This window comes from Dipodomys merriami, unplaced genomic scaffold, assembly GCF_024711535.1.
Source record: "Dipodomys merriami isolate MVZ:Mamm:240054 unplaced genomic scaffold, mDipMer1.0.p SCAF_198, whole genome shotgun sequence".
NCBI lineage: Eukaryota > Metazoa > Chordata > Mammalia > Rodentia > Heteromyidae > Dipodomys > Dipodomys merriami.
In genome coordinates, this window is record NW_027203359.1 from 1,288,666 (window position 1) to 1,315,040 (window position 26,375).

At 42.4% G+C, this 26,375-nt stretch overlaps 1 protein-coding gene and 1 pseudogene across 1 annotated transcript in view; one reads left to right on the forward strand and one right to left on the reverse strand.

Moving 5' to 3' along the window:
• The first annotated feature begins 1,479 nt into the window (after positions 1-1,479).
• The window catches only part of LOC138831493 (nuclear exosome regulator NRDE2-like), a 40,546-nt gene continuing 15,650 nt past the window's right edge, over positions 1,480-26,375 (forward strand). Inside the window, exons 1-5 of the mRNA XM_070028568.1 lie at positions 1,480-1,610; positions 13,287-13,395; positions 14,484-14,717; positions 17,039-17,188; positions 24,005-24,455. Coding sequence (XP_069884669.1) covers positions 1,547-1,610; positions 13,287-13,395; positions 14,484-14,717; positions 17,039-17,188; positions 24,005-24,455 — 1,008 coding nt within the window. The 5' untranslated portion in view covers positions 1,480-1,546. The remainder of the gene's footprint in view (positions 1,611-13,286; positions 13,396-14,483; positions 14,718-17,038; positions 17,189-24,004; positions 24,456-26,375) is intronic.
• On the reverse strand, positions 20,588-21,164 carry LOC138831471 (nuclear cap-binding protein subunit 2 pseudogene; annotated as a pseudogene).

Genomic DNA, 26,375 nt, shown 5'->3' on the forward strand with positions numbered 1-26,375 from the left:
CTTGAGCTACAGTGCCACTTCCGGCTTTTTTCTTTTTGCTTATGTGGTGCTGAGGAATCGAACCCAGGGCCTCAGGCATGCAAGGCAAGCGCTCTACCACTGAGCCACTTTCCCAGCCTGGAAATCAACTATCTTGTAAATGTCATATTACTTACATATTTCTTTAAATCAGATGGAGCATGTAAGATACACAATACTATCTGTATAATACAGATATACATCTCAAATCTATTTAAATGTGTAAATCCTTATTAGTTTATTGGTGCTGGTATAACGAAATAGAGACTAGGTAACTTATAAATAATAAGAAATTTATTTCTGACATCTCTGGAGTCCGGGCAACCCAAGGTCAAGGCACTGGAGGCTTTGGTCTGGTGAGGATTGCCTTACTTCTGTGCTTTCACAAAAGACAAAGCCAAGGGCTAAATGGGGAGGGAAGGGGTCTACTGTCCTAATCATCCCTTTCATAAGGTTGTTAATTCCACCTCTTGTCCCACTTCATAAATAGAAGGGAGCAAAATATTCATCCACAGCATCTCCTTTGGCCTTGCGGGGTCCACCTCCCCTCCCTCTTCTGTATCCTCCCTCCTCTCCTCCCTCCTCCCCACCCTACCTCTCCTACTACTTTCTTTTGTTGATTTGTTATATTTGTTCGTGGGGGCTTAACTCAGGGCCTAGATGCTGTCTTTGAGCTTCAAGGCTATTAGTACTCTACCACTTTGAGCCACAGTGCCACTTGCAGTTTTTGAGTGGTGAATTGGAAATAAGTGTCTCACGGGGACTTTTCTGCCCGGGCTGGTTTTGAACTGTGATCCTCAGATCTCAGCTCCTGAGTAGATAGGATTACAGGCGTGAGCCACCGTCAGGCTGACTTTTTTTTTTTCTTTTTTGAGTCTCTACCCACCTTATTTCTACCCACCTTTTAGGCTGGGGGAGGGTAACTCAGTGTCAGTGTTTGCCTAACTTAGGCCAGGTCCTGGGTTCGGCGCTCAGCATCATAAAAGCAAACAAAACAAAACAAAAAAAACAAGTAAGTTCTTTTTACCACTTGTCCACGCAGAATCATGAGGTTATTGCATTTGGTGAATCTATCTCTAAAACCTTTTTTTTTTTTGCAATCTCCCAGTCTCTCAAAACCATTGCTTTGTTGAGGAAACCTGATGACTTGTTTTTCACATCTGCCCATTCAGTCCTAGAATTTGGCAGACAGGGAAACTCAAGCATACAGTGTTTGATTAATCTGATCCAATCAACTAGCGCCTCTCTGCTTTGAACTCTGGCGATTTCCGCTTTTCCGGTTCTCACAGAAGCCCAAGGGCACCCTCCAACCGGAAGCCACCGTTCACTGCCTGTCCGCCCATATAGCTCGGTCACGCCCATCCATCCCGCCCGTCGTGGCCACGCCCGCTAAGGCGGGCTCAAAGGCGGGGCGAGCGCCGAGAAAAACCACATTTCCCAGAGTGCACCGGGACGGCACGGGCCTCCCACGGGCGTTCCGTGGCCGGCGCCATTTCTGTGAAGGGGAACGGCGGCGCGGCCTAGGGTTATGGCGCTGTTCCCGGCCTTTGCGGGCGTTAGTGAGGCCGCCGGTAGTGGAGGCCCCAGGAAAGGTAAGCGCACAAAAGAGCGGCATAACGCTCTCGGTGACGTTAATGGCAGTTTCTTGTGCCCAGATCTTCGCCCTTACCTTGTCTTTGTTTATCCACCTGTATCCCAGAGTTCCCCGCGGCTCTGCAAAGCCTTCTGGGAAAGCTCGGGCGTCTGGACTGGGCCTTGAGGACCTGGCTGGGGCTCTTGTGGTCGTGGAGCAAAGCCAGGCAAAGGGCACGTGGCCTGGGACCAAGACATCACTTATGTCGAGTCGATGGGCTTCAGTCCTCAAGCCTCGTTTCTTCTTTAAAATAAGAAGAGTGCACCTCCACACCGGAAGTACTTTGCAGGGAGACCCCTGATACACATGTTGAGTTTTAAAATGATGCGTTCCTCGATTTTCCTGGCTCAGTTATTGCTGAAGTGCTTCTTAGGTTATTATCTTTTGGCAGCCCCAGCTTAAGGATTAAGATCCAAAGCCTAATCAGATGGGCAAATGCATACAGTAAAAACAAGCAATCATATTTTTCTTGAGGGTTTATACTTGTGAGATTGCAACAGTTGTGTGTTTTATTTAAGCCTCACCTCAAATGGGCTGCATCGTTAAACATTGAGGTACTAGTGGATTCATTTAAAAAGTAATCTGAAGTCATGCATCTGCTGCGACAGAGTCCAGTTGTGGCTGACATCTGTGCTTTACAACAGATTTATAACTGGCTTTTACTCAGGATTCTAGAATCCACTGGCTCTCAGAACCAGAACAGGATTAAAAAAAAATATATCATGGGCTGCAACATGCCAGACCCCATTTATAGATGAAAATGGGAGTGAGATACAGGGACAGTTTAATGGGTTTAGTGGGATGCTTTGCTTGTATCAGCTTGTTGGATTGAGACTGGCCAGTTTTGTTCCAGGAGTATACTCTTCCAGGAGTATACTTGTTCCAGGAGTAGGTTAGGCTTACTAAGCCAGGTTGCAGTTCCCCTATAAGGATACAAGAATTTATCTGAGACTTTCTCAGTTTACATTTAACACACCTCCGTTAATATCTTCTAGCTCCTACATTTTTGGTAAAATGTCTCATAATTGTGATTTCTTGTGTGGTTAGTATATATATTTTATATGTATAAATATGCATGTGTATATATGTTTATATACATATGTGTGTGCATACACACACACACACACACACACACACACACACACACACAGGGACTCCACCTGAGCTTTTTGCTCAAGGCTAGCATTTGAGCAACAGCTCCTCATCCAGCTTTTTGGTGGTTAACTGGAAATAAAGAGTGGCACAGACTTTCATACCCCAGCTGGCTTTGAACCATGTTCCTTAGATCTCAGCCTCCTGAGCAGATAGGATTATATGTGGCATAGGCCACTATTACCAGCTTGTTTGTTGTTGTTGTTGTTTTACTAGACTGTAACCTCAAAGTCTAGGACAGTGTGTGTTCATTCAGTGTAGTGTACTTAGCCTGTAGTACAGGTCCCAAATACAGAAATCGTTCCATAAATACTTGCTGCTGTACAAGTCGATAGTAAGTACTTAACAGTGTGTTACTTTAACGCATGAATGAACCTAAAAAAATAATACAAGCTAGGATGTTACAGATGTCACAGACAAACCAACCACAGGAATATTAACTTGTAAGGTTTAGAGGATGCATTATATAAGGGATAACTTTTGGGATGAGTCTTAAAGAGGATAGGATCTGGATAGAGATAATGGAGAGCATTCCAGGACCTTCAAAGGCCAGTGCAAGGGAAAACATGAGATCCATGCAGAGAATTGCAAATAATCTACTTTGTCTGAAAATGTGATTGGGGCTAGTGGTAAGGGATTATTTAATAGCATCCAAAGATTGCATTTTGAGAGAGGGAGAAATAGAAGGTTTTCAAGGGAGTGTTCGTCTTCTCATCTGTCTTAGCTACTATATTCTCTGGATATAGACTTTTTCCCCCCATAGTACTGATGTTTGAATTCAAGGCCTTACGCTTGCTGGCTATGCAAGCATTCAAGCTATATGCCTCCAGCCCTATAGAAGTACTTTTTATAAAACATTTAAAATTTAAATACATTATAATTTTTTAATATTACAGCCAACATTCAGCTTATCTAGGTTGGCACAAAAATGGCCTTTTACAGTTGTTTTCTTAAGTCAGGATCCAAAAGAGGTCAAGATCTACATTTCATTTTGTGGATATGTTTTATGTCTGTTCCAATGTAAGATTCCTTCCCCTCTCCTTCCCTCTCCCCTCACCACTAGTTCTGTGGCTTGAACTCAGGGCCTAGGAACTTCTTTTGCTTCAGGCTAGCATTCTATTACTTGAGCCAAGTCTCTACTTTTGGCTTTGTTTGGGTAGTTTATTGGAGATAAGTCTCATAGACTGTCCTACCCTGTCTGGCTTTGAACTGCAATCCTCAGATCTCAGCCTCCAGAGTAGTTAGGACCTCAGACGTAAGTCACCAGTACCTGGCCTCTCTTCTAGTTTCTTAGAGGATTTATTTGTTGAGGAAACTAGGTCATTGTTTTGAAGACCAAATCTTTACTGTGGTATTTAACATGCATCTCTGTCCCAGAAAGCTGTTAACTGGATGTAGAGAAATGATTAGAATCAGGTGTAAATTTTTGTTGAAGAATACATTGTTAGGAATCTGTGCACTTGTATGAAATCATGTCAGAAGGTGGCACTACCCAGTTTCCTTCATGATGTTAAGTCTGGTCAGTGGATTTGTGTATTTGAATCTCATCCATTAGGAGTGAGGTCCATCTGTTAGTCTTCAATGAGGTGTTTTTTTTTTTTTTTTCCTCTGAAGTAATGAGGTTTGAACCTGGGGTCTCAAGCCTGCTACTCAGAGACTTTACTGCTGAATCATGTTTCCAAACCAGTTGGTTTTTTTTTTTTTTAAATCAAGGTCTTGCTGTGCAGCCTAGGTTGATCTCAAACTTATAAATCTTCCTGCCTTGGCCTCCCTAGTGCAGAGATTAAAGGCAGCTACCACCAAGCCTAACTCTTAGCTAATGAGTTTTTTCAGTTTGTGATTAGTGTTTAGGTTTATTGTTTCATTGAAATAATTCTTTTTCCTCCCCTTTTCATTCCATCCTTCCCTCTCTCCCCATCCCCCTTCTGGGCATACTGTGGTTTGAATTCAGGATCTCCTGCTTGCTACACAGTTGCTCTGCCACTGAGCCATGCCTCCAGATTGGCATTTTCATTAGGCAATAATATCCTTACATTGTTTTCCTTTACGCGCCTTCTTTTCCCTTCTCTTTCTTAAGTGCTTGCTATTGTGAAGGTCGTCTTAGGTCCTGAAGATCTCTCTTATGGCAGTGTGGAAATCTTACTGGTGCACTGAGCTCCACTGTGCGTGTCACATAGTTATTCCATCAGTTCCCTCATAAGGACTTGGGATTGTTTCCTTTTGCTCTCATAAAAAGAAGCGCTGCACTGTTGGCTTTACACCATGAAATGTTATAAAAAGTGAAAGATACTATTAGAAGGGTGGATACAGAGTTCTAGTTTGCAAAAGAAAAACACTATCAGAAAGACTTAAAAGGGAGAGAGAGGCCAAGAAAGCTGGCCATTTTGGTGGTGCGAAGAGCTAGGCCTGTCATTGAGTAGGCATCATGTTTAGCAAGGGCAGAGGGGAGGCTGGATTCTGTGCTGCACATTCTTTGAACAAACATGCTTAAAGAGGGGCCATTGTGCTAGGAGCAGCAGAACATCCAGTTTGCAATCCCACCAAGTCTTCTTTTTTTTGGTCAGTTGTGGGGCTTGGACTCTGGGCTTGGGCACTGTCCCTGTGCTCTTCAGCTTAAGGTGAGCGCTCTACTGCTTGAGCCACAGTGCCACTTCCAGTTTTCTAGTAGTTTATTGGAGATAAGAGTCTCATGGACTTTCCTGCTCAGGCTGGCTTTGAACCTCTATCCTCAGATCTCAGCCTCCTGAGTAGCTAGGATTACAGGCGTGAGCCACTGGTGCCCAGCCAATCCCTCCAATTCTTGAGTTTTGCTTCTTACTCTCAGGTTGTTTATTAGGATTGCATACCTAAAATAAATGTGCCTGTGAGTCAAGTAGTTGGTCAGAGTTGGAATGAAAGATGGTGGTAGAGTTCATTTAGTCTCCATAATAACATATATAACATTTTGGGGAAGAAACTAAGTTTATTATCTTTCCTCCAGAACTATTCATTTTGGAAAATGGCACCACTATTCACCCAAACAAAAATTTAGGCACATACTACGACTTCTTTCTCCCATTCAATTCTTCCTCTAGCCCTTGTAAGCCACTCAGTAGTTCATTATTACTATTTTTCCCTCATTCTCAAACCACTACCTACTTTCCTTCTTAGTCATCCCTGGATTTCTACAGCAGCCTCCCCAAATAGTTCTGCCCTGCTTTAGGCTGTACCTTCACTTCAGGAAAACCCTCCTCACTGTAGCCAGCATGTTAAAATGTATTTATTTTAAGAACACTATATCACTCAGTAGTCTAAATGCTTTACAAACATTAACTCATTGACTCCTCGTAACAGCCCTGTGTTGGCACTGTGCCTTTTTTGATGGAGGAGGAAATGGAGGTACAAAGCTAGTAGGTCATTTGCCCAGGATTAAGTGGCCAATGAGTCACAGAACCAGGATTGGAATTCAGGTAGATCCAGCCTCAAAGTGTGCTCACCAGTGCTGCTATTTGAACACCAGCTCTGATTTTGCCACTCTTGCCCAAAACTCTTGGAATGTCTGTCTCTTAGAGTAAACTCAAACCACTGAACTTGTTTTTTGGCTTGAGCTCTTCACTTTTGTTTTCTTGTCAGTTGTCCAGCCATGACTACCTACTATTGCCCCAGTCATGTCGCTCTCAGATATTGGAGATCCTATTTTCACGCCTAGATACTTCATCAGAGCTCATTTACCTACCTGCGTCCTCTGCCTTTAGATCTTTCTTAGCTTAGATGTTCTACAAGACAGCTTTCCCTGGTTCAGATGTCCTTTGACTTAAGGAATCTCCTGTGAGTGCTTGCTACAGTCTCTGATTTCTCTAGTGTGGCTCTCTTAACCACCTTGTGTGGAAGTGACTGCCAGTATGTAGGCCCAGCGTTGATTGTGTATTCCCAGCACATGGTACAGTGCCTGGCTCTCAGTAAGAAAATACATGGGGGTTTAAAAAAGAAAAAGAAAAAGAAAAACCTCACCAGGCAATTGTGGCTCACACCTGTAATCCTAGCTACTTAGGAGGCTGAGATCAGAGGACCTGTCTGGCTGGGCCAGGAAAGTCTATGAGATTCTTATCTCAAAGTAAGCACCAGAAAGGTGGCAATGAAGCTATGGCCTACAGTGTTCGAGTGCTAGCCTTGGGTAAAAAGCTCAGTGACAGCGCACAGGCCTGGAGTTCAAGCCCCATGACCAACAAAATCCAAAACCTCACAACAATAACAACTCATAGCTGGGTGCTGGTGTTCACACCTATAATTGTAGCTCCTCAGGAAATTGAGAACTGAGGATTGTGGTTCAAAGCCAGTAGGGGCAGAAAAGTTCCAATTAACCAGCAAGTAGATCTATGGCTCAAATGGTGGAGAGAGCTCTAGCCTCGAGTGAAAAAAGCCAAACAAGAGCATGAGGCCCTGAGTTAAGGCCCCTGTGTACTGGCAGGTGGATGTGATCATATTCACATGCACATAGACACATGTATACACAGAGGAAAAAGAGAGAGAGAGAGACAGAGAGGAAGGGAGAGGGGGAAAGATCAAGTTTTCTGTTCAGAGTTGTACAACTAATAAACAATAAAACCAGTTTGAACACAGGCCCTCTGATTCTAGAATGTGTGCTATAAACTGCAGTCTTACAGGACCGAGGGCTTTGTTATTTAAACATTACCTTTGGAACTCCTGGTCCTCTTCAAACAATCTGTTAACATTTGTAGAAGTTTGCTCACATCTTTTTTTTTGTTGTTGTTGGTTGTGGGGCTTTTAACTCTGGGCTTGGGCATTGTCCTTCAGCTCTTCTGCTCAAGGAAAGTGCTCTACCACTTGAGCCACAGCACCACTTCCAGTTTTCTAGTGGTTAATTGGAGATAAGAGTCTCACAGACTTTCCTAACTGGGCTGACTTTGAATGGTGATCCTCAGATCTCAGCCTCCTGAGTAGCTAGGATTACAGATGTGAGCCACCGGTGCCCAGCTTGCCATCTTTTTTTTTTTGCGGGGTGGGAAACAGTGGTGGATCTTGAATTCCAGGCCTGGTGCTGTTCCTGAGCTCTTTTACTTGAGGCTAGTACTCTACCACTTGAGTGGTACTTCTGTTTTTCTGGTGGTCAACTGGAGATAAGAGTCTCACAGAATTTTCTGTCCTGGCTGGCTTTGAACCCTGTGATCCTCAGATCTCAGCCTTCTGAGTAGCTAGGATTACGGGCATGAGCCACTATACCCATCTTAGAAATGTTTGAATTTTCTCTGGTAGGGTGGCATTCACCTCCAGTTTCACTTAAACAAACTAGTCATCAGTGCTGTTTTGTTATAACAGCTTGCAGAATTGGGTATGGAACTTGGATATTTTATCCAATCCTCATTTAAAATTTGTTTGTAGATTTTCTCCCATAAATCTATTCATTACAGTTCCTCCCTTTATTCATGGTGGAATAGAATGAAAGCATTTTTCAATAGTTAATAAAGAAATAATTCTATAGTAGTAGCAAACTTATCACAGAGACAGTTTTCAATATTTAGTGATGATTGTCGATTATTTTCTGTTAAATGGCCCTGGAAGCTTAAACATGTAGCGCAGCTACCAAATAGCTGCCCATTTTGCTAGGCAGTAAGTCTAATGTGTTTTTTCTGCCAACGCTTCTGCCTTTCTTCTTCTCTTTTAATGTGGTGGGGTGCCAGGTTCCAGGCAAGTTCCAACCTGTGACTTATTTACTGTCCCACAGGGACAAAAGTTTTGGCAGTTCTTTCTCTTCAGCCCTAGGCATTTGGTATCCTGCTTGTCTTCTCTGTAAAATGTTGCATCCTGCTTTGTATTGGCACAATGAAGTAAATGTAGTTTGATTTCTATCAGGTACTGCAAATTATAAGGATGGAAGTATCTATTGAAAAAGACTTTGCAATCCAATTAATAAAGTGCCTTTTAATCTCAGATAACTTTCTCTAGGATTCTGTTTAAAATTGAGTTTAACAATTCAGATATTGTATTTGACTAGGTAAGAAAATAAGTATACTTACCATGTGTGAAGACCCTCTTTTGTTTACCCCTGTACTAGAACTCTAATACTAGAACTCTGCCTGGAAATATAGTAGATGCTCATTAATTTATTTTATGGTTGAACACTCATTACAACTAAGAATGGAGGGAATATGATAATTATACTTTATACCTCAATAATGGGTTTTTGAGAAGCTCTTTGTGTGTTAGGTACTGGTCTATAAAGATGCATCGTTGTCCTCTCTCAACTTAGCTATTCAAGCAGCATTTATGGAGTTTAGTTACCTTGTGCTACCGTGGCACTGTGCTAGGAGTTGGTCACACCCTTTATGTTATTTTGATGTTTATTTTTCTTTCCATTTCCTTCCAGCTGTCATCACTGCAGCTACATACATACTTGTGTAAAGATAGACTGGAATGGCTTGAACGTTTCTCTCAGTATTCTGTTTTCTCCACCTTTCCCCTGTTTCCTTCCTTTGCTCAGGACAGAATCTGTTGTGGAAATAATTCTGGTGTCAATGAGCAACCGGAACTGTTTTCACATATCTCTTGCCAGGAATTGGGCCCAAGGGAAAGGAACCATGATACCTCTGAAGGAAAAAGGAGATAGGAGAAAGATCATGAACACTGTTAACACTAGATAGGACCACACAAATCACTTAATCCCTTAGAGCCCTGGTTTCCTCCTCTGTGAAATGGACAACATAATACCTCCCTAGAGCCTTGTTATAAGGATTAAAAAGATAGAGAGGAAGTACATGTTTACCCTGGTATTTGACCTATTATAGGCACTTAGTCTCTCTTCTTTCTCTGTGTGTGTGTGTGTGTGTGTGTGTGTGTGTGTGTGTGTGTGTGTGTGTGTGTGTTTTGTTCAGTATTCCTTTTCTCGAAATAAAAGGTATAAGAATAATTATCCTTCCTTTCAAGTGGTATACAGTGATAAACACTTTCAGCAACACAGCAAGATACAAAAGATACAAATAAGTATAAAAACTAGTAGCTTTTCTATCTGGCAATAACGAACAGGTTGAAAAAGAAATCAGGAAACAACCCCATTCATATAGCCTCCAAAGAAAAATACCTAGCAATGAACCTAACTAATGATGTGAAAGACCTCTAGGGAGAAAACAATAAGCTACTGAGGAAAGAAATTGGAGAAGACATTAGAAGATGGAAAGAGCTCTCATGTTCATGGAGAGACAGATGATTGTACAACTGAAAGCCGTCTACAATGAGTGTAATCCCCACCGAATTTCTAATGTCATTCTTCACAGAAATAGGAGACAGTTCTATACAACAAAGGAAGTAATTACCAGAATGAGACAACATTTAGAATGGGAGAAAATCCAATAATTTATTGGGTAAAGGTTTAATATGCTAAGCATATAGTGAGCTTAAAAAAGTAACCACAAAAGAACAAATGATTCAATTAATAAATGGTCAAATGAAGCGAATAGACAGTTCTCAAAAGAAGAAGTACAAATGGCAAATAAATATATGAAGTATTCAACATCCTTAGCCATAAAGGAATTGAAAATCTAAATGACCCTGAGATTCTATCTCATTCTAGTCAGTATGGCAATTATCAAGAAAGCTAATTAATGCTAGTGAGGGTGGATGGAGTGGGGTGGGCAGGTAGCTCTTATACTGTTGGTTAGAATGTAAATTAGTGTAGCCATTATGGAAATCAGTATGGAGGTTTCTCAGAAAGCCAAGAAGAAACTATCATATGATCTTGCAGTACCACTCTTGGGCATATATCCAAAGTAATGTAAATCAGCATACAATTAGATAGGTCTGAACACTCATGTTTAATGCAGCACTGTTCAGCATGGCCAAGCTACAGAGGCCACTTAGGAGCCCATCATCCAATCATTGGATAAATACAAATGTGCTATATATTCACAATGGACTATTATAGAATGAAATTCTGGGTGTGTGTGTGGAAACTTTGATCTTCAAGCCCTATACCCTTCTGTACTGGAAACAAATTGCTTCTTCTTGAGCACTTTCCCATCAACTAGAAGCAGGTCAATATCATTTTGATGTTTTTGTTAATATTTCCAAATAGTGTACTTTTAAATCTAAATTAACACTTTCATATACTTCTGATGTTCTTCATCACATTTGTGATCAGAAGTGAGATGTAATAGCCTTGCCCTTGACAGCAAAAGCAAAGTAGGTTCTTCTGATTATTCAAAGAGAGTTCTACCCTAACTCATGGATTGTGAAGAATGAACTGCTATGGGGTCTAATTAACTGTTGATGGGTTGTGGGTATCATAATTCAGAGGCTATTAGTTCCAACTTATGATGCTTAATAAAAATCTTGATTCTTTTAGTATGTACACACACACAGACACACCAAGCAAAATTATGTCATTTGCAGGAAAATGGATGGACCTGGACATTATGTTGAGCAAGATAGGCCAAACTCAGGAAGACAAACATTGCATGTTTTCATTTATATGTATAATCTATTCCCCAAACTAACAATAATAATAATGAATATGACATATCACTCAAATAACTGTAATCAATATGTAGTTGTGAAGTGTGAAAATTCATATCCTCATCATATATTGATAATGGGAATCTATGGTTTAGCTGGTCTGGAAGGTAGTGTGATAATGTCTTTCTGTGATAAGCATGCATTATTATATGATCCAGAAATTGCTGTAGATACCTACCTTGAGAAATGAAAATGCTCATAGGAGCTGTGTGAGCAGAGTTATCCTAGCAGCAACAAAGAGGAAGTAATGAGAGTGTCAGCTAGTTGATGAAGAAAACTCATGGTTTCCATTTGGTCTCTGAATTGGCTGATCTTGGCTGTGATCTTGGACACCAGCTGTTCTATCCATAAAGTTGAATATTGCTTGGAATGGAAAAGAATGGTGTAGTGATACATACTGCAGTATGGATGAACCCCGAAAACATTCAAGTGGAAGAAGCAGTTACAAATGATCACATAGTGTTGAGCTCATTTGCATGAAGTAGACAGGTCTGGAGAGACAAAGTAGATTAGTGCTTGCCTGTGATTGGTGACGGGGGAAGAGGCAATAGGCATTGACTGCCCAGTCAATGAAGTTTGTGGGGTAGATGAAAATGTGGAGGTGGTTGCACAACTCTTAAAACACTAGAAACTATTGTCACTTTGAAAGAGTGAAACTTACAGTATGTCAGTAAAACTGTTGAAATTCCCCTTCTTTCTTAGATCTTCAGCCATTTTAGTCTTTCTCTGAAAGAGCCCTGGCCTCCCATCCTAAGACAAAAATGGGCCAGAATACAAAACCTCCACTCCCTTGTCACTGCCGTGCCCCGCCTCTCTTCCTCCATAGCTGAGACTTTTAATTTTAATTTTTTTATTTTTGTCAGTTGTGGGGCTTGAACTGTGGGCCTCCGCGCTGTCCCTGAGCTCTTCATTTCAAGGTGAGCATTCTACCACTTGAGCCAAAGCGTCACTTCCAGTTTTCTGGTGGTTAATTGGAGATAAGAGTCTCACAGACTTTCCTGCCCAGGCTGGCTTTGAGCTATGATCCTCAGATCTCAGCCTCCAACTAGGTAGGATTGCAGGTGTGAGCCACTGGTGACCGGCTGAGACTTTTTAATTTTTAGTATTTTTTTTTTTTTTTTTTGGTTAGTCGTAGAGCTTGAACTTGGGGCCTGGGTGCTGTCTTTGAGCTCTTTTGCTCAAGGCTAGTGCTCTATCACTTTGAGCCACAATGCCACTTCTGACTAGCCTGCCTGAGCTGGCTTATCTGTGATCCTCAGATGTTAGCTTCCTGAGAGCTAGGATTATAAGCATGAGCCACCAGCACCTGGCTTTTGAGACACTTTAAAAGTTAGAAAACAAGCAATTTAGTTCATTGTAAAATAGTTAAAGACGGTGAGCATGTAGAAAGAAAAAGATTCTAGACAACTAATTGTTCACCACTCAGAAATAGTCCTTATTAACATTTATAGAATTTTAGCATTAAAAATGGACATCTTGTGTTTTGGTTTCCAAAGATGAATACTGTCATAAGGAAAGGTTTGTTACGTTACTACTCTAAGATAATAGAACATTGGTTATTTTTATAACGATCGACACTTCTGTCACAACAGCAGGCATGTGGTGGGTTTCATGTATGATTTGACTTTTTGATGCTGAAGATTCATTTAAATAAAATCTGAACTGTGTAAAACCTAATGCATTGCCAGCATTCAAGCTCCTTAGGTATTTGTGAGGTGAATGCATAGAACCCTGTTGACTGTTAGGCCATACTTGTTCCCTGGCTTTTGGCCACAGCCACAGCCTGGTATCTCAAGAGATTTCAGTCTGACTGTTTTAGAGGGTGCCTTGTGAATTAACAATTTCATGAATTCCATGTGGCTTCTATGGAGTGTTCAAAATGTCTAGCTGACACTGGCTGGGATAGATGGATGGTTTTCCTGTTCTGAAAGTCATTGAGCTAATTTCATTTTTTTTTTTCTCCCTTTTGTTTGTGCAGAATTAGACTGGCTGAACAACCCGAGCTTTTGTGTGGGAACCTTGACATCACTGAGCCAGCCGTCAGAAGAGCCCTCGACCCCTGTTCCTCAGCGCTCACCATGCAGAAGGTAAGCTGTTGGACAGGTGGATTTTGGCCTTTGTGTGCTGCTGAAAGTTTAGCTGACATGGTTCTTTTTGGAAAGCCTGTGGTGAGAGCTGAGTTTGAGCTATTCCTTCTGCTTTCAGTAATGGACCTTACATAGAATAATGGACTTCATGTGCAGTAAAGGACTATCGTTCCTGCCTTGCTCTGGTGGATGGTTCTTTTTCCTCTTGCACTGCTATGGCGAGCATAGGGGACAGTGGGTGCCTGTAACTAGGAGTGAGGGAGGGGTCAGGTAACTTCACTAACATCGTTAGTAACCCTTAGGGTAGTAATGCGGGGGTTGCTTTGGGTACATTTTCAATACTTCTGTAAAAGTAGCTCATATAACGGGACAGAGAATGAAATCTCGAGAACACTCGGCAAGCACAGTTGCACACGGCTATATGTGGCTGGACAAGATCATGGAATTGAGAAACATCCTCCTTCACCAGTATAGGCTCCGTGGCCTCATTAATTCAGAGAAAGTGCAGTACCATAAAGGTTCAGGAATTCATTGGACAATGATAACAGATGATAACCAAGGATACTTTGGTTATGAGGAAGAAGAGTTCATTGTCACCCTAAAAAGCAAGGACCAAGCTAGGCACTGTTATCTCATACCTGTAGTACTAATTACTCTGAGTAAAAGCCCAGGAATGGTGCTGCATGTATGTGCGCTCATGTGTCACACACACACACAAGTAAGGACCTCAGTTAAGCCTTTTCCTTTTCCTTTTCTGCCTTAAAGTTGCATTGGCATAATAAGTGCCACTGAAAATAAGACTGATTGTGTCAGTAAATGACATTTTTCTTGATCAAGTTACTACATGTATCTACAACAGTGTAGGCTTCGAAGTGGCAAAAATGAGATTCTCCAGCTGTTTTTATTTTAGGCGCAGGTGTTCAGTATGGGGTGAGCTATATAGTCCAGCAAGTCACTATGAAGTATATGAGAAAACACTTCAGTGTATGTGAGAATTTCTAGAGCTCCCCAGTACATATTTTCTTGGTTACATATCTTCTCCTACTTCTCTTTTGAAAACAATTGTATGACTGCTTTTCTCTTATCAGGAGTCCTTTGAAGTCTGAGTCTTCAGATGAGAGTGACAGTGGCAGAAAGCTCCCACAAGGAAGCAGGAAGAAGAAGAAAGAGAAGAAGAGGAAAAGAAAGCACCAGCACCATAGGAAGACGAAGAGGAAACACGGGCAGTCAAGCAGCAGTGAGTCTGAGCACGACACGGATTCTGGGAAGGATCAGCCTTCCCAAAGCCTTACGGGCACTCAGAAGGGATCCGAAAAACCCAGGTGGGTGTCTGCCAGTGAGGTTTTTTGTTTTTTTTTGTTTTTAAATTAATTAATTAATTAATTGTTGGTCGTGGGGCTTGAACTCTGGGTGTTGTCCTTGAGCTCTTCAGCTCAAGGCGAGCACTCTACCACTTGAGCTACAGTGCCACTTCCAGTTTTCTGGAGGTTAATTGGAGATAAAGAGTCTCACGGACTTTCCTGCCCAGGTTGACTTTGAACCGAGATCCTCAGATCTCAGCCTCCTGAGTAGCTAGGATTACAGGCATGAGCCACTGGCACCTGGCAGCCAGTGAGGTTTTAAATTCCAGTTTGTCTCCCTTGATGGTTGTCAAAAGATAGACATTTGAAGGATTAATCTAGCCATCCAGTCAGAAGAGAGCTCTGCCATCAAAGCAACTTACAAACAAGAAAAACTGTCATCAAATTGGCAGCCTGATTATATTTGAGAAATATTATTTATGCCCAATAATGATTATGTCACAGTTGGAATTGGGACAGTGAAAGATGCCGTTTGTGCAGCATGGATGACATGGGGTCAGTGCCCAGCGAAGCGGTCATTTAGGAGTAGCAATCACAGCTGCCTTGCTGTGACCCCGTCACTTGACACAAGGCCCAGTGCAGTGCACTTTGCTGTCTGAATGAATGGCTATATTATTGACTTCTACTTTAGTTATTGCACCTTCTGAAAATTTACCTCTTATTTACACATCCATTTTTAGAGCAGAGGAAAAGGAGTGTGAAAGGATTTCCTGAAACCACACAGGAACTTCCATAAGAACTTGAACGATTGTTCATTTCTGCCTGTGCTCGACCATGCCAGAGAGAATCTTCAGTGTTGTAGTAGTTTTATGACTCAGACAGCATTTTCAAGTTCAGTATTTTTGTTGAGTAACCTATTAGATCAAAATTGATTTTTCTTTTAAAAATTTTGCTACTGGGGTTTGAATTCAAGGTCTTGTACTTGCTCGGCAGATGCCCTATCTCCTGAGCCACCCTCTCGGCCTCAAACTAGTTTTTATCCTCTCATTTCCTGCTGCTAACTTCTGCTGTCTTCTGGGAAGGTGACCTGGCAGAGTTGTTTATTCTGTACAGACAGGGACGAAGGTATTTTGAGTGATGAATGTCTTTCCATGATGCCAGGGAAAAGGGTTCAAGGAGGGTGGCGTGCCGCGCGGGACCTGGGGATACTTCCCCAGGGTGACAGCTACTAATTGACTTGTATTTCATGGGACAAGATTTCCTTCACCGTAAGATGAAGGCAACACACAGCTGAGACTATGTCTTGCTTCCTGACCCACAATACCGACTTGGGAGAGTGGGGAAGGGTAACCTGCAGTGTGCCCTTGGCTTTCCTCTTCTTTCTTCTCTATGCAGTGCATTAATTTCTTCACAGTGGGCTCTCCTTCTTTTCCAAGTATTACATAGTTTATTTTTTTATTTTTGTGGGCTGGGTGCCAGTTCTGTGGCTTGAACTTAGGACCTGGATGACATCCCTGAGCTTTTTTTGGTCAAAGCCACAGCTCCACTTCTGGCTTCTTGGTGGTTAATCTGAGAGAAGAGTGTCTTGGACTTCCCTGCCCAGGCTGGTTTTGAATCGAGATCCTTAGATTTCAGCCTTCTGAGTAGCTAGGATTACAGGTGTGAGCTACCAGTGCCCGGCCTTTTTGTGTTTTCTTTTTTAAAGTATGAGCTGGCCTAAAATCATCACAGGCAGCCCACTTAATGTCCGTGGATATCACCAGTTAATACCTTTGCCTTGTGTTCCAGTGTGCCTTAGAGCAGAAGTAATTTTTTTTAATGTATTTTTATTGTGAAAATGCTGTACAGAGGGGTTACAATTACATGGGTAAGATAATGAGCACATTTCTTATCAAGCATTGTAGCCTCCTGCTTTGTTTCCCCTTCCCGTCCCTTCGTATCCTCCCACTTCTCTCGGTCCCCTCCCCCCCCATCAAAGTTGTAAAGTTTGTTTTTTGACATAACAACTTGTACATCTCATTGTGAGCAGAAGTAATTTTTAGAAAATATAAAGCTTTGTTTAAAAGAAATATAAATAGTGCTCCCATGAAATAAAGTTGTAATCATTTAAGTGAAATGCTATAAAGTACACCTGTACACTTGAGGATAATATCTGAGATGACCCCGTTGCTTGGTACGGGTGACAGGTCTGCTTTGTTTTGTCCCTTCATCCCTGGCCTGTATGGTTTTCTGCACTTATGTGTGTCTGATGCCATGGGTGCTTAGAAAGCTTTCAGCTTGCTGTTTTGGGCTGTGAGGGAATGTTACTGTAGAGTCACCTGTCCCTTTTCCTTTGTCCACAGCCAAGGAAATAATGCAGTTGCTGGTGCAGGCACTCACCCTGTGTGGCTGGAGGACATTGAGGCTCTGACAGGAGAAACCTTCCGTATGGATAAGAAACCTGACCCTGCAAACTGGGAGTATAAAAGTCTCTACCGAGGGGATATAGCAAGGTATCCAGTGTTTTCCCCCTCTTTCTACCCTCTCACTCTCTCTCATAGGTTCTGTTGGGTGTTAGCCATTGCTGTTAAGGCGCATGTGTCATATTTACTGAAAAAGGCAGGCTTGAGGTCAGGTCATACTGACTTGCTTTACCCATGGGGCATTGCTTAGTGCCTGGTGGATAAGCCTAAAAGCAACTTACTGTAACAGAGTATCCAGAAACGATTTGGTTTAATCTATCTGGTTTAGTCTATTTGGTTTAAAAAAAGTAGCAAAGACCTTTTTATTTATCCTTCTCCCCACATAACATTTAAAAAGTGACATTTAATGATAATGACTTTTTCAGGTTATTTCTAGCATATACCACCAGATGATCATAAAACTATGTGGTAGGCGGTATTTGCTTCAGTAATGAATTTGAACTTTCCCCCTGTAATCTGTCAATCATAAGTATTTGAGTAAGCTAGACAAGATGGCTCATGCCTGTAATCCCATCTTCTTGGAAGGCTGAGGAAGTAGATTGGTAAGTCGAGGCCAGTCTGGGAAACCTCACAGTTGACACTCAAAGCAACAGCAGTGGAGTACTTAATAAAACTTTTCAAGCGCATTTTCTAGGAAACTTAGGAACTAAAGAACAATAGATAATCTCTATTTCCAAATAGTTTATAGGTAATGAAAATCAAAGGTAGGGAATTATAGGAAATAAGAGTAGATCTTGGAGATTGTTATCCTTTATTATAGGTTAATACTCTTTAAAGTTCAGTTTCTAATGCCTCACCAACCCTCCAAATTAGAATCACATTTCTCTTCCTGACTTTATCATATAAACAATTCCTGCTGAAATTTCCTTTGTGAGTTTATCTTGGTTGTTTTTGGATTGTTTCAATACTCTGAAGTAGTATAAAGTTTTGTATATCACCCAAAAGAGTGGTGGGCACCCAGGAAGAGATGGGGAAGGTAGCATGCCTGACCATGCAGGAGGTGTGTACATGGTCCCCTGCTCCTGCTTTGTCAGCCCGTGCGATGCCATGGCTGCTCCTTGAGGAGCAGAAGGAGGAGGCAAGGACTCGAAGGTCAAGTATCTGTGCCAGATCAGGCAGCCAGGGGAGCACATGAGACGGGGTGTGGTAGGACGCTTTCTGGAGCGACCAAAGACCCAGGTTCGCATTTGATGGCCACTAACCAGCAGCACAGTCCCAAGCAGGTCATCCACCTGTCTCAGCCTCCTTTCCTTCATTGGGGAATTGGGAATTACAGTTCTTACCCTGCCTTGCACACAAGTGTCAGAGATGTTTGTAGCGACGTAAGGCGTTACTATTTACTACTAGATGAAAAGGAGAAAACGTTAACCAAGAGTGGCTCTTGAGGTTTTGCTAATGAATGTCACAGGCCATAGAAAGAAAGTAATTAGAAAGCACTTTCTTAGTCTAAACTGCAAAGATGGATTTTTTTTCTTTCGTGTTGGTTATTTTTTTCTCCTTAGTGTTCTCATCTAATTTGCTATAGAAAATGTGTGTCTATGTGTGTGTGCATGTGCGTGTCTGTGTGCGTGTGCATGTGCATTTGTGTTTCAAGGCCTATAGATAATCTGAGTTATGTTTTACTACAAAAAATAAAATATGCGAATCCAAACTACAGTGTAAAAATAAAATTTAAAATTGAAGATGTATCTTCACTGAATGTTTGTAAATGGTTTCTTCTAAGAATTACAATTGTTACAGCTCTTTAAAAAAATAGGCAGTTTTGAATTCGAAAAACTTCACACTTATCATAAAGATGAAAGATGTTCATACTGAGATACTTCAGCCCAAACCTTCACAAACTAGTGTAAGTAAGTTGCTGAATGAAAAAGATTCATTTTTTTTCATATTAGAGAGAAACTACCTCTTGCCTTACAAACGCAAAATAAATTCAGTAGACTCCACTCTTTTAGAAACCACCAGCTCACTATTAAGGCTTGAACCTCAGTAGCACTAATTGGGAAAAATGTAAAAACAGACTTTAATGTGTGAATTGGCTGAAATAGACATTTTCTGTAGGAAACATCTCTGGGTTTTTGTTAAGCATGCTCTTAAATCCTCAAACAAACACTTAACCCATTCTGGGTCTCAATTAATACAGCACTTGCCTGGCATGCCCAAGCCATGAGTTCCATCCCCAGTACTGCAAAACCATAAAGAATGCAACTGAAAGCTATTTCCAAGATCATTCTGGAAATGGAAAGAATACATTTGATAGCCCAAACAGTGTCAAGGCCATTAATTTGATGATCTCTTGCTTTTTCATTCCATTTCCTATCGCCAGTATACCCTCTCCTTTGTTTCGGGGTACCTGAGGTTCTCTGTGTTTCAGTGAACACTTGTTTTTCTTTTTGCTTTAGGTAAGAGATTTATATCTTTTGAGACATATGTTCAATAACTACTCTTCACATCCTGCACCTGCATTTCTGACACGTAAAGCATAGCAGTCAGGCAGGTACCACCCTCAAGACTGTCTCAGGCTTGCTTTTATGCCAACTGTTTGGAAAGGTCTGTGACCTCTAAGTTTGCCTTTGGAGGCTAGAATTCAATGTAGAAAGTTCAGCGTAGAAAACAAAGCACCTGTTCATAATTTATAGTAGAGCTATACAGCATAACAAACCCCCTTTAGTATGTTTTTGGGAGAAAGGGGCAGACAGTGGGAATTGAACTCAGGGCTTCGTGCTTCCTAGGCGAGACCACTTGAGCACTCTTCCAACTCCCACATGTCTCTCATGCCTTTTAATTTATCTGCTTTAAAAAATTGTCTTGAGCTTAAAAGTAATCATTACAGGCCCCTTCTTAGCCTCAAGCACAATAAAAAAGATTTTTGCCCTTGTCTACCAAAAAAGACATGCATTTTTGCTTGACAGGTTCATCAAAGTTACAGATCAAATCTGTTGCTAAGGAACACAGTTTCTGAGCTGGTAACTATCCTGATGACCTGACAACATGGCCAGCATTCTAACACTCAAATTAAAAGCACTGTTCAGGAATTCCACCCTTTTTACTATTGCAAAGGAAAACCATAAGGGAACTTCTAGCTTAGTAAAACACTGACTGGACCTTGGCTAATGTTCTTCAGCAACAGACCAGAAGATTGAGTTGTATACTGATAAGGCTTTTACCACTCACTGGGTTCTGTTTTGCTTTGCTTTTTTGGTCAGTTGTGGGGCTTGAACTCTGGGTCTGGGCACTGTCCCTCAGCTCTTCAGCTCAAGGTGAGTGCTCTACCACTTGAGCCATAGTGCTGCTTCCGGTTTTCTGGTGGTTCATTGGAGATGAGAGTCCCGTGGACTTTCCTACCCAGGCTGGCTTTGAACTACGATCCTCAGATCTGAGTCTCCTGAGTAGCTAGGATTACAGGCATGAGCCACCAGCATCGGGTCCTACTCACTGGTTTTGTGTCATTTTTCCATAGCCTCCTCTTCTAGCATCGAAGTCCTTCTGATACTCATCTCAAACCAGGCTCCCAGATGGCCAATGTCCATATTACCTGCCCTCTTTAAAGCCTGTATTCCAGCCTGTGTGAATTATCAGGTCATGCAGATGGGTTCCACTGATGCTCCACATAGTGTAGTCTACAAAACAAAATCCGCAGGCTGTTTTTTTTTTAAATTATTTTTATTGTGAAAATACCATACAGAGGGGTTACAATTATGTAAGATAGTGAGTACATGTCTTATCAAGCATTGTTGCCCCCTCCTTTGCTTCTCCTTCCCATCCCTTCCCCTCTCCACCCCCCCACTCCCCCCACCCAGGCTGTTTTTTTCACTTTGTCCAGACCCATAATGATCTTCTTTATGTCACCACTTTTGCTGAGGAGCTAATAAATTTGTTCTTCAGTTGTATAAAAGGAAAGATTTCCAACATACAACATACAGCTTTTCTTCGGTAGTTTTTCTTGTTCTTCATTGTCCCCCTGAAAGTGCTGGTTGCGGTAGTGGTCCATGTAGGAGTTGCTGGACATAGCACAGAGAGGTGGACAGGCACACAGCACTTACTCTACTTAATTACTTCCTTAAACAGCTTAGCATGGGGTTATTTACTAGAATCCGTGTTTGTCTCCCCTCCCTCTTCCTCTTCTTTTCCTCTTCCCATCTTTTTTTCCTTCCTATCTCCTTTTCTTCCTCTCTTTTCTTCTCCCCCCTCCCCTGCCCCCCTCGCCATTCCTGGGGCTTGAACTCAGGGCCTGGTGCTGTCCAAGCTTCTCTGTGCTCCAGAATAGCACTCTACCACTTGAGCCACAGCACCACTTCTGGCTTTTTCTTTTTCTTTTTTTTTTTTTTAATTGTGAAAATACTGTACAGAGGGGTTACAATTACATGGGCAACATAATGAGTACATTTCTTATCAAGCATTGTAGTCTCCTCCTTTGTTTCCCTTTCCCATCCTTTCCCATCCTCCTGCCCCCCCATCCTCCCCGCTCTCCCCCCCCCCCCCGCAACAAAGTTGTAAAGTTCGTTTTCGACATAACGACTGTACATCTCATTGTTGCAATGGGTCCACCTGTATCCCTATTAAACGATTTATTTACTTCTGGCTTTTTCTTAGTAGTTTATTGGAGGTAAGAGTCTCATTGACTTTCTTGCCTGGGCTGGCTTCCAACCGCAGTCCTCAGGTCTTCGCCTCCTGAGTAGTGAGGATTACAGGCCTGAGCCATCGGTGCCCAGCTTCTTCCTCTCTTTTCTTTTTGTGCTGGTACTACATCTTGAAACTCAGGGACTAGCACACTCCATTGACTTTCTCTACTCAAGGCTATTGCTCTACCACTTGAGCCACACCTCTACTTCCTGTCCTGCTTTTTTGCTGGTTAATCAGAGATAGGAGTCTCATTGACTTTCTGCCCAGGCTGGCTTTGAACCTTCATCCTTAGTTCTCAGTCTTCTGAGTAGCTAGGATTATAGGCGTGAGCCTCCAGTGATTTAAAAATTATGATCAGTGTAATATACAACTCTTCATTCTCAGTTCTGACAAATGCATATCCCTGTGTAGGCCAGAGCTCTTGAAAAGTACAGAAGGTTCCTGTGACCCCCAAATGTTTCCTTTTTACTCACTATTCTAATGTTTCTCTTACCAGTTAGTTTTGCCTGATTGGAACTTCATCTAATTGGACCATGCAAAAAGATATGATGTGAGAAACATAGTATTTTGTGTATGGCTTCTTTTGCTTAGTGCAGTGTTTCTGAGACTTATGTGGCATTTCTCAATAGGTTGCTTCCTGTTGCTGCCTGTAGAATTCTACTATATGGCTCTACCACCATTTGTTTAGTCTTATCTGTCGATGGACACCTGGATACTTTCCAGTATTTGACTAGTCTGAATAAAACTACTGAGAACATTTGTGCACAGGGCTTTGTGTGTGCATGTGGTTTCTTTCTCTTGAGTAAATACCTAGGAATAGAGTTGCTGGGTCATAAGGTAGACCTGTGTTTAAATTTGTAAGACACTACTAAGCCTTTTCCCAAAGTAATTCTACCATTCGCACTCTACCAACAAATGAGAATCTTGGTTGTTCATCAGCATTTGCTGTTGTTACTCTTGTAAATTTTAGCTGTGTCAGGGGGATAGGGCATATGAATTGGCATCTCTTTTTTTTTTTTTTTTTTTTTTTTGTCGGCCGTGGGGCTTGAACTCTGGGCCTGGGCGCTGTCCCTCAGCTCTTCAGCTCAAGGCGAGCGCTCTACCACTTGAGCTACAGCGCCACTTCCGGTTTTCTGGTGGTTTATTGGAGATAGGAGTCTCACGGTCTCTCCTGCCCGGGCTGGCTTTGAACCGCAATCCTCAGATCTCAGCCTCCTGAGTAGCTAGGATTACAGGCGTGAGCCACCAGCGCCCGGCTTGAATTGGCATCTCTTGAACTAATGATATTGGGTACTTTTTTGTGAGTTTATTAGCCATTCATGTCTTGTGTAAAATTCTGGTTCAGCTCTCTTGCCCAGTTGGCTGGCACTCTACCTCTTGAGCCACAGCTCTACTTTTGGCTTTCTTGTTGGTTTATTGGAAATAAGAGTCTCACGGACTTTTCTGCTCATACTGGATTGAGTCATAATCCTCAGATCTCAGCCTCCTGAGGAGCTAAGATTACAGGTGTGAGCCACTGGTACCCGGCTTCTTGCCCAGTTCCCCCCCCCCCCCGAGTTTTTAATTAGATTGTTTGCATCCAGGAAAGTGCATGATTCGCCTTCACCTTAGCCTGTGCAAGCACTCAGTAGTCATGTGTGCGTGGGTAACCCCGGGCACTCGTGCATGTTCCATAAAAGCTTCTCTTCCTCCAAAGTAGAAATAGCCAAATGAACTCTCACTTGACACACTATTAAGATTAAGAGACAGAGCTATAGACAACGTCAGGGTTAACAGGCTAGAGACGCAGGACAGCAGAGGGAAGGCAGGACCGATGACCTAGGCCCCGCGTCAGTGTGCTTTGTTAGGAGCAGTGCGAGAAGGGAATAATGCTTCTGCCTTGCCTGTCATGCATGGCCGTGATGGCTGAATGACGCAGTATATGTGGCAGTACTGTTAACTCCAAAGACCCAGGAAAACAAGTACTAAGATCTAGAAGACAGGCATGATTTTAAATTCACGGAGCTGTGAATAAAGGCAGGAGGTGTCAGAGGAGGAAGTGAAGCCAGGCAGAGGGGAGCTCTTTGCTGACCTGCTTTGGCTCTGAGCAGAAACTGATAGGATCGTGAACGTGGATAGAGGCACATCCACATGAACTTGGATGACTAGAGTTTAGGTCTAATGAGTCTTCACGCTCTACAGGTAATGCCACATTCTCCCTTTGTTACTTTTTTCTTTTTCTACAAGATACAAGAGGAAAGGAGACTCCTGTCTAGGTCTTAACCCTAAGAAGCAGTGTATATCTTGGGAAGGGGCTTCTGCCTCAAAGAAGCACTCACACAAAGCCCCAGAACGCTACTTCACGAAGAAGAGTGTGGGATTACTGAATGTTGATGGAATTGCTGTGAGCTGCAACACAGAACCTCCCTCTGCTAAGCCAGGCTCATTCATCCCAGTGAAGGACTCAGATGATGTGGCTGCACCTGTTACAAGCTGGTTGAATCCTTTGGGGATTTATGATAAGTCAACCACACAGTGGTTACATGGACATGGTCCCCCCAAGCAAGAAGGGAAACAGCCAGACTCACAAGTCGACAGAGAGAATGCTGTTCTCAAGGCCAAGGTAGAGGACTTTAACAGGAGAGTTCGGGAGAATCCTCATGATACTGAGCTGTGGCTGGCGTTTGTGGCTTTTCAGGTAAGTGTCACTGTCCTACTTTTCTTACTTTGTAAGAGAAGACACATTTTTGTTTGCTCTGTAGCATTGCTTTTGGTTTGGCTATGGATTGAATCCAGAATCTTGTGCATGTTAGGCAAGCACTGTATCACTGAGCTACTAACCCCGCCTTTTCTTGTTTTATTTTGAGACATGGTATCACTGAATTGCCTAGGCTGCTTTTGAAATTTGAATTATTTATTTATTTTGGTGGCACTGGGGTTTGCACTCAGGGCCTGATTCTTGCTAGTAGGTGCTCTACCACTTGAGTCATTCCCCCAGCTATTTTTGCTTTTGTTATATTTTGAATAGGGTCTTCACTTTTTGCCTGGGCCAACCTGGACTTCGTTCCTCCTATTCATGTTTTCCTCATAGCTGGGATGCCAGACCCACACTACCATACCCAGGTTTTCATTGTGATGGAGTCCTGTAGCTCAACTGGCCTTAAATCATTATTATTCTGATCTCAGCTTGATGGGAAAGTGGGACAGATGACCTAGGTCTGGTCATCTACCATGAGCTACCATGAGCTGGTTTTGAAACACTTTTTGAGCTTTATGAAGAAATTTGGTACTGTATATAAAGGTTATTAGAGAAGTGGAGGTGTAGCTCAAGTGGTAGAGCACCACCATGAAAAAGGTAAGTGAGAGTGTGAGGCTCTGCTCCCATGCCCCGGTACTACAAAAAAAAAAAAAAGAAAAAGAAAAGAAGCAGCTAGAGCTTGTCCAGTGAGGAATCCAGTGACCCGTCAGGAATAAATGGAGCCGGGGTAGGTAGTAAGTGCTGTAGACGCTGTAATGTTACAGAATGTGCTCTTTGAGAATGAATGGAGCGAGATTGGAACAATTTTGTGTGTGTGTGTGGTTCTGGGATGGAACTCAGGGCCTTTTATGTGCTGGACAAACATGCTGCCACTGAGTATGCTCCAGCCAGGGAATGGGATCTTGCCCACCAGACAGAGGCGTTCCTGAAGGACAGACCACACAGGCAAAGTGCACACAAGTGTGAGAGCGGGTCAGGAAGTCCCCTGTGCAGGCCCTTAAAATATGTGGCTCTGTCTTCATTCTTCATTGGTAAGGTTGGCTCCTTTTCAAGCATTGCATGCTAGTTATTGGTACATAGACATAAATATGAATGGCAGAGAGACAGGCCAGTCAGGTGAAATGAAGACCAAGCATACCAGGTTAGAACACCACCCTAGGAAATGAGTTTCAAGGTTACTTTTTTTTTTTTTTGTCAGTCGTGGGGCTTGAACTCTGGGCCTGGGTGCTGTCCCTCAGCTCTTCAGCTCAAGGCTAGCGCTCTACCACTTGAGCTACAGCGCCACTTCCGGTTTTCTGGTGGTTTATTGGAGATAGGAGTCTCACGGTCTCTCCTGCCCGGGCTGGCTTTGAACCGCGATCCTCAGATCTCAGCCTCCTGAGTAGCTAGGATTACAGGCGTGAGCCACCAGCGCCCGGCTCAAGGTTACTTTTTGTTTGGTGGTTTTTTTTTTTTTTTTGTATTGAGGATTGAACCCAGGACATTTCACTTGCTGGGCAAGCCCTGAGGAAACAAGTTTTTAATTAGAAGTTATAAACTGAGTCTGTGGAACAGTTGTTTTCATGATTTCTTTCTTTTTTCTTTTTTGGTATCTGTCCTGGAGCTTGAATTCAGGGCCTGGGTGCTATCTCTGAGCTTTTATGCTCAAGGCTAGTACTCTAAAACTACAGCTCCACTTCTGCCTTCCTTGGTAGTTAATTGGAAATAAGAGTCTCACAGACTTTCCTGCCTGGGGTGGCATTGAACTGTGATCCTTAGATCTCAGCCTCCTAAGTAGTTAGGATTATAGGCGTGAGCCACTGGCGCCTAGCCAACTATTGGTTTTGACAGGAGGAAGAGACATTGTGGTTGATCCTCTGT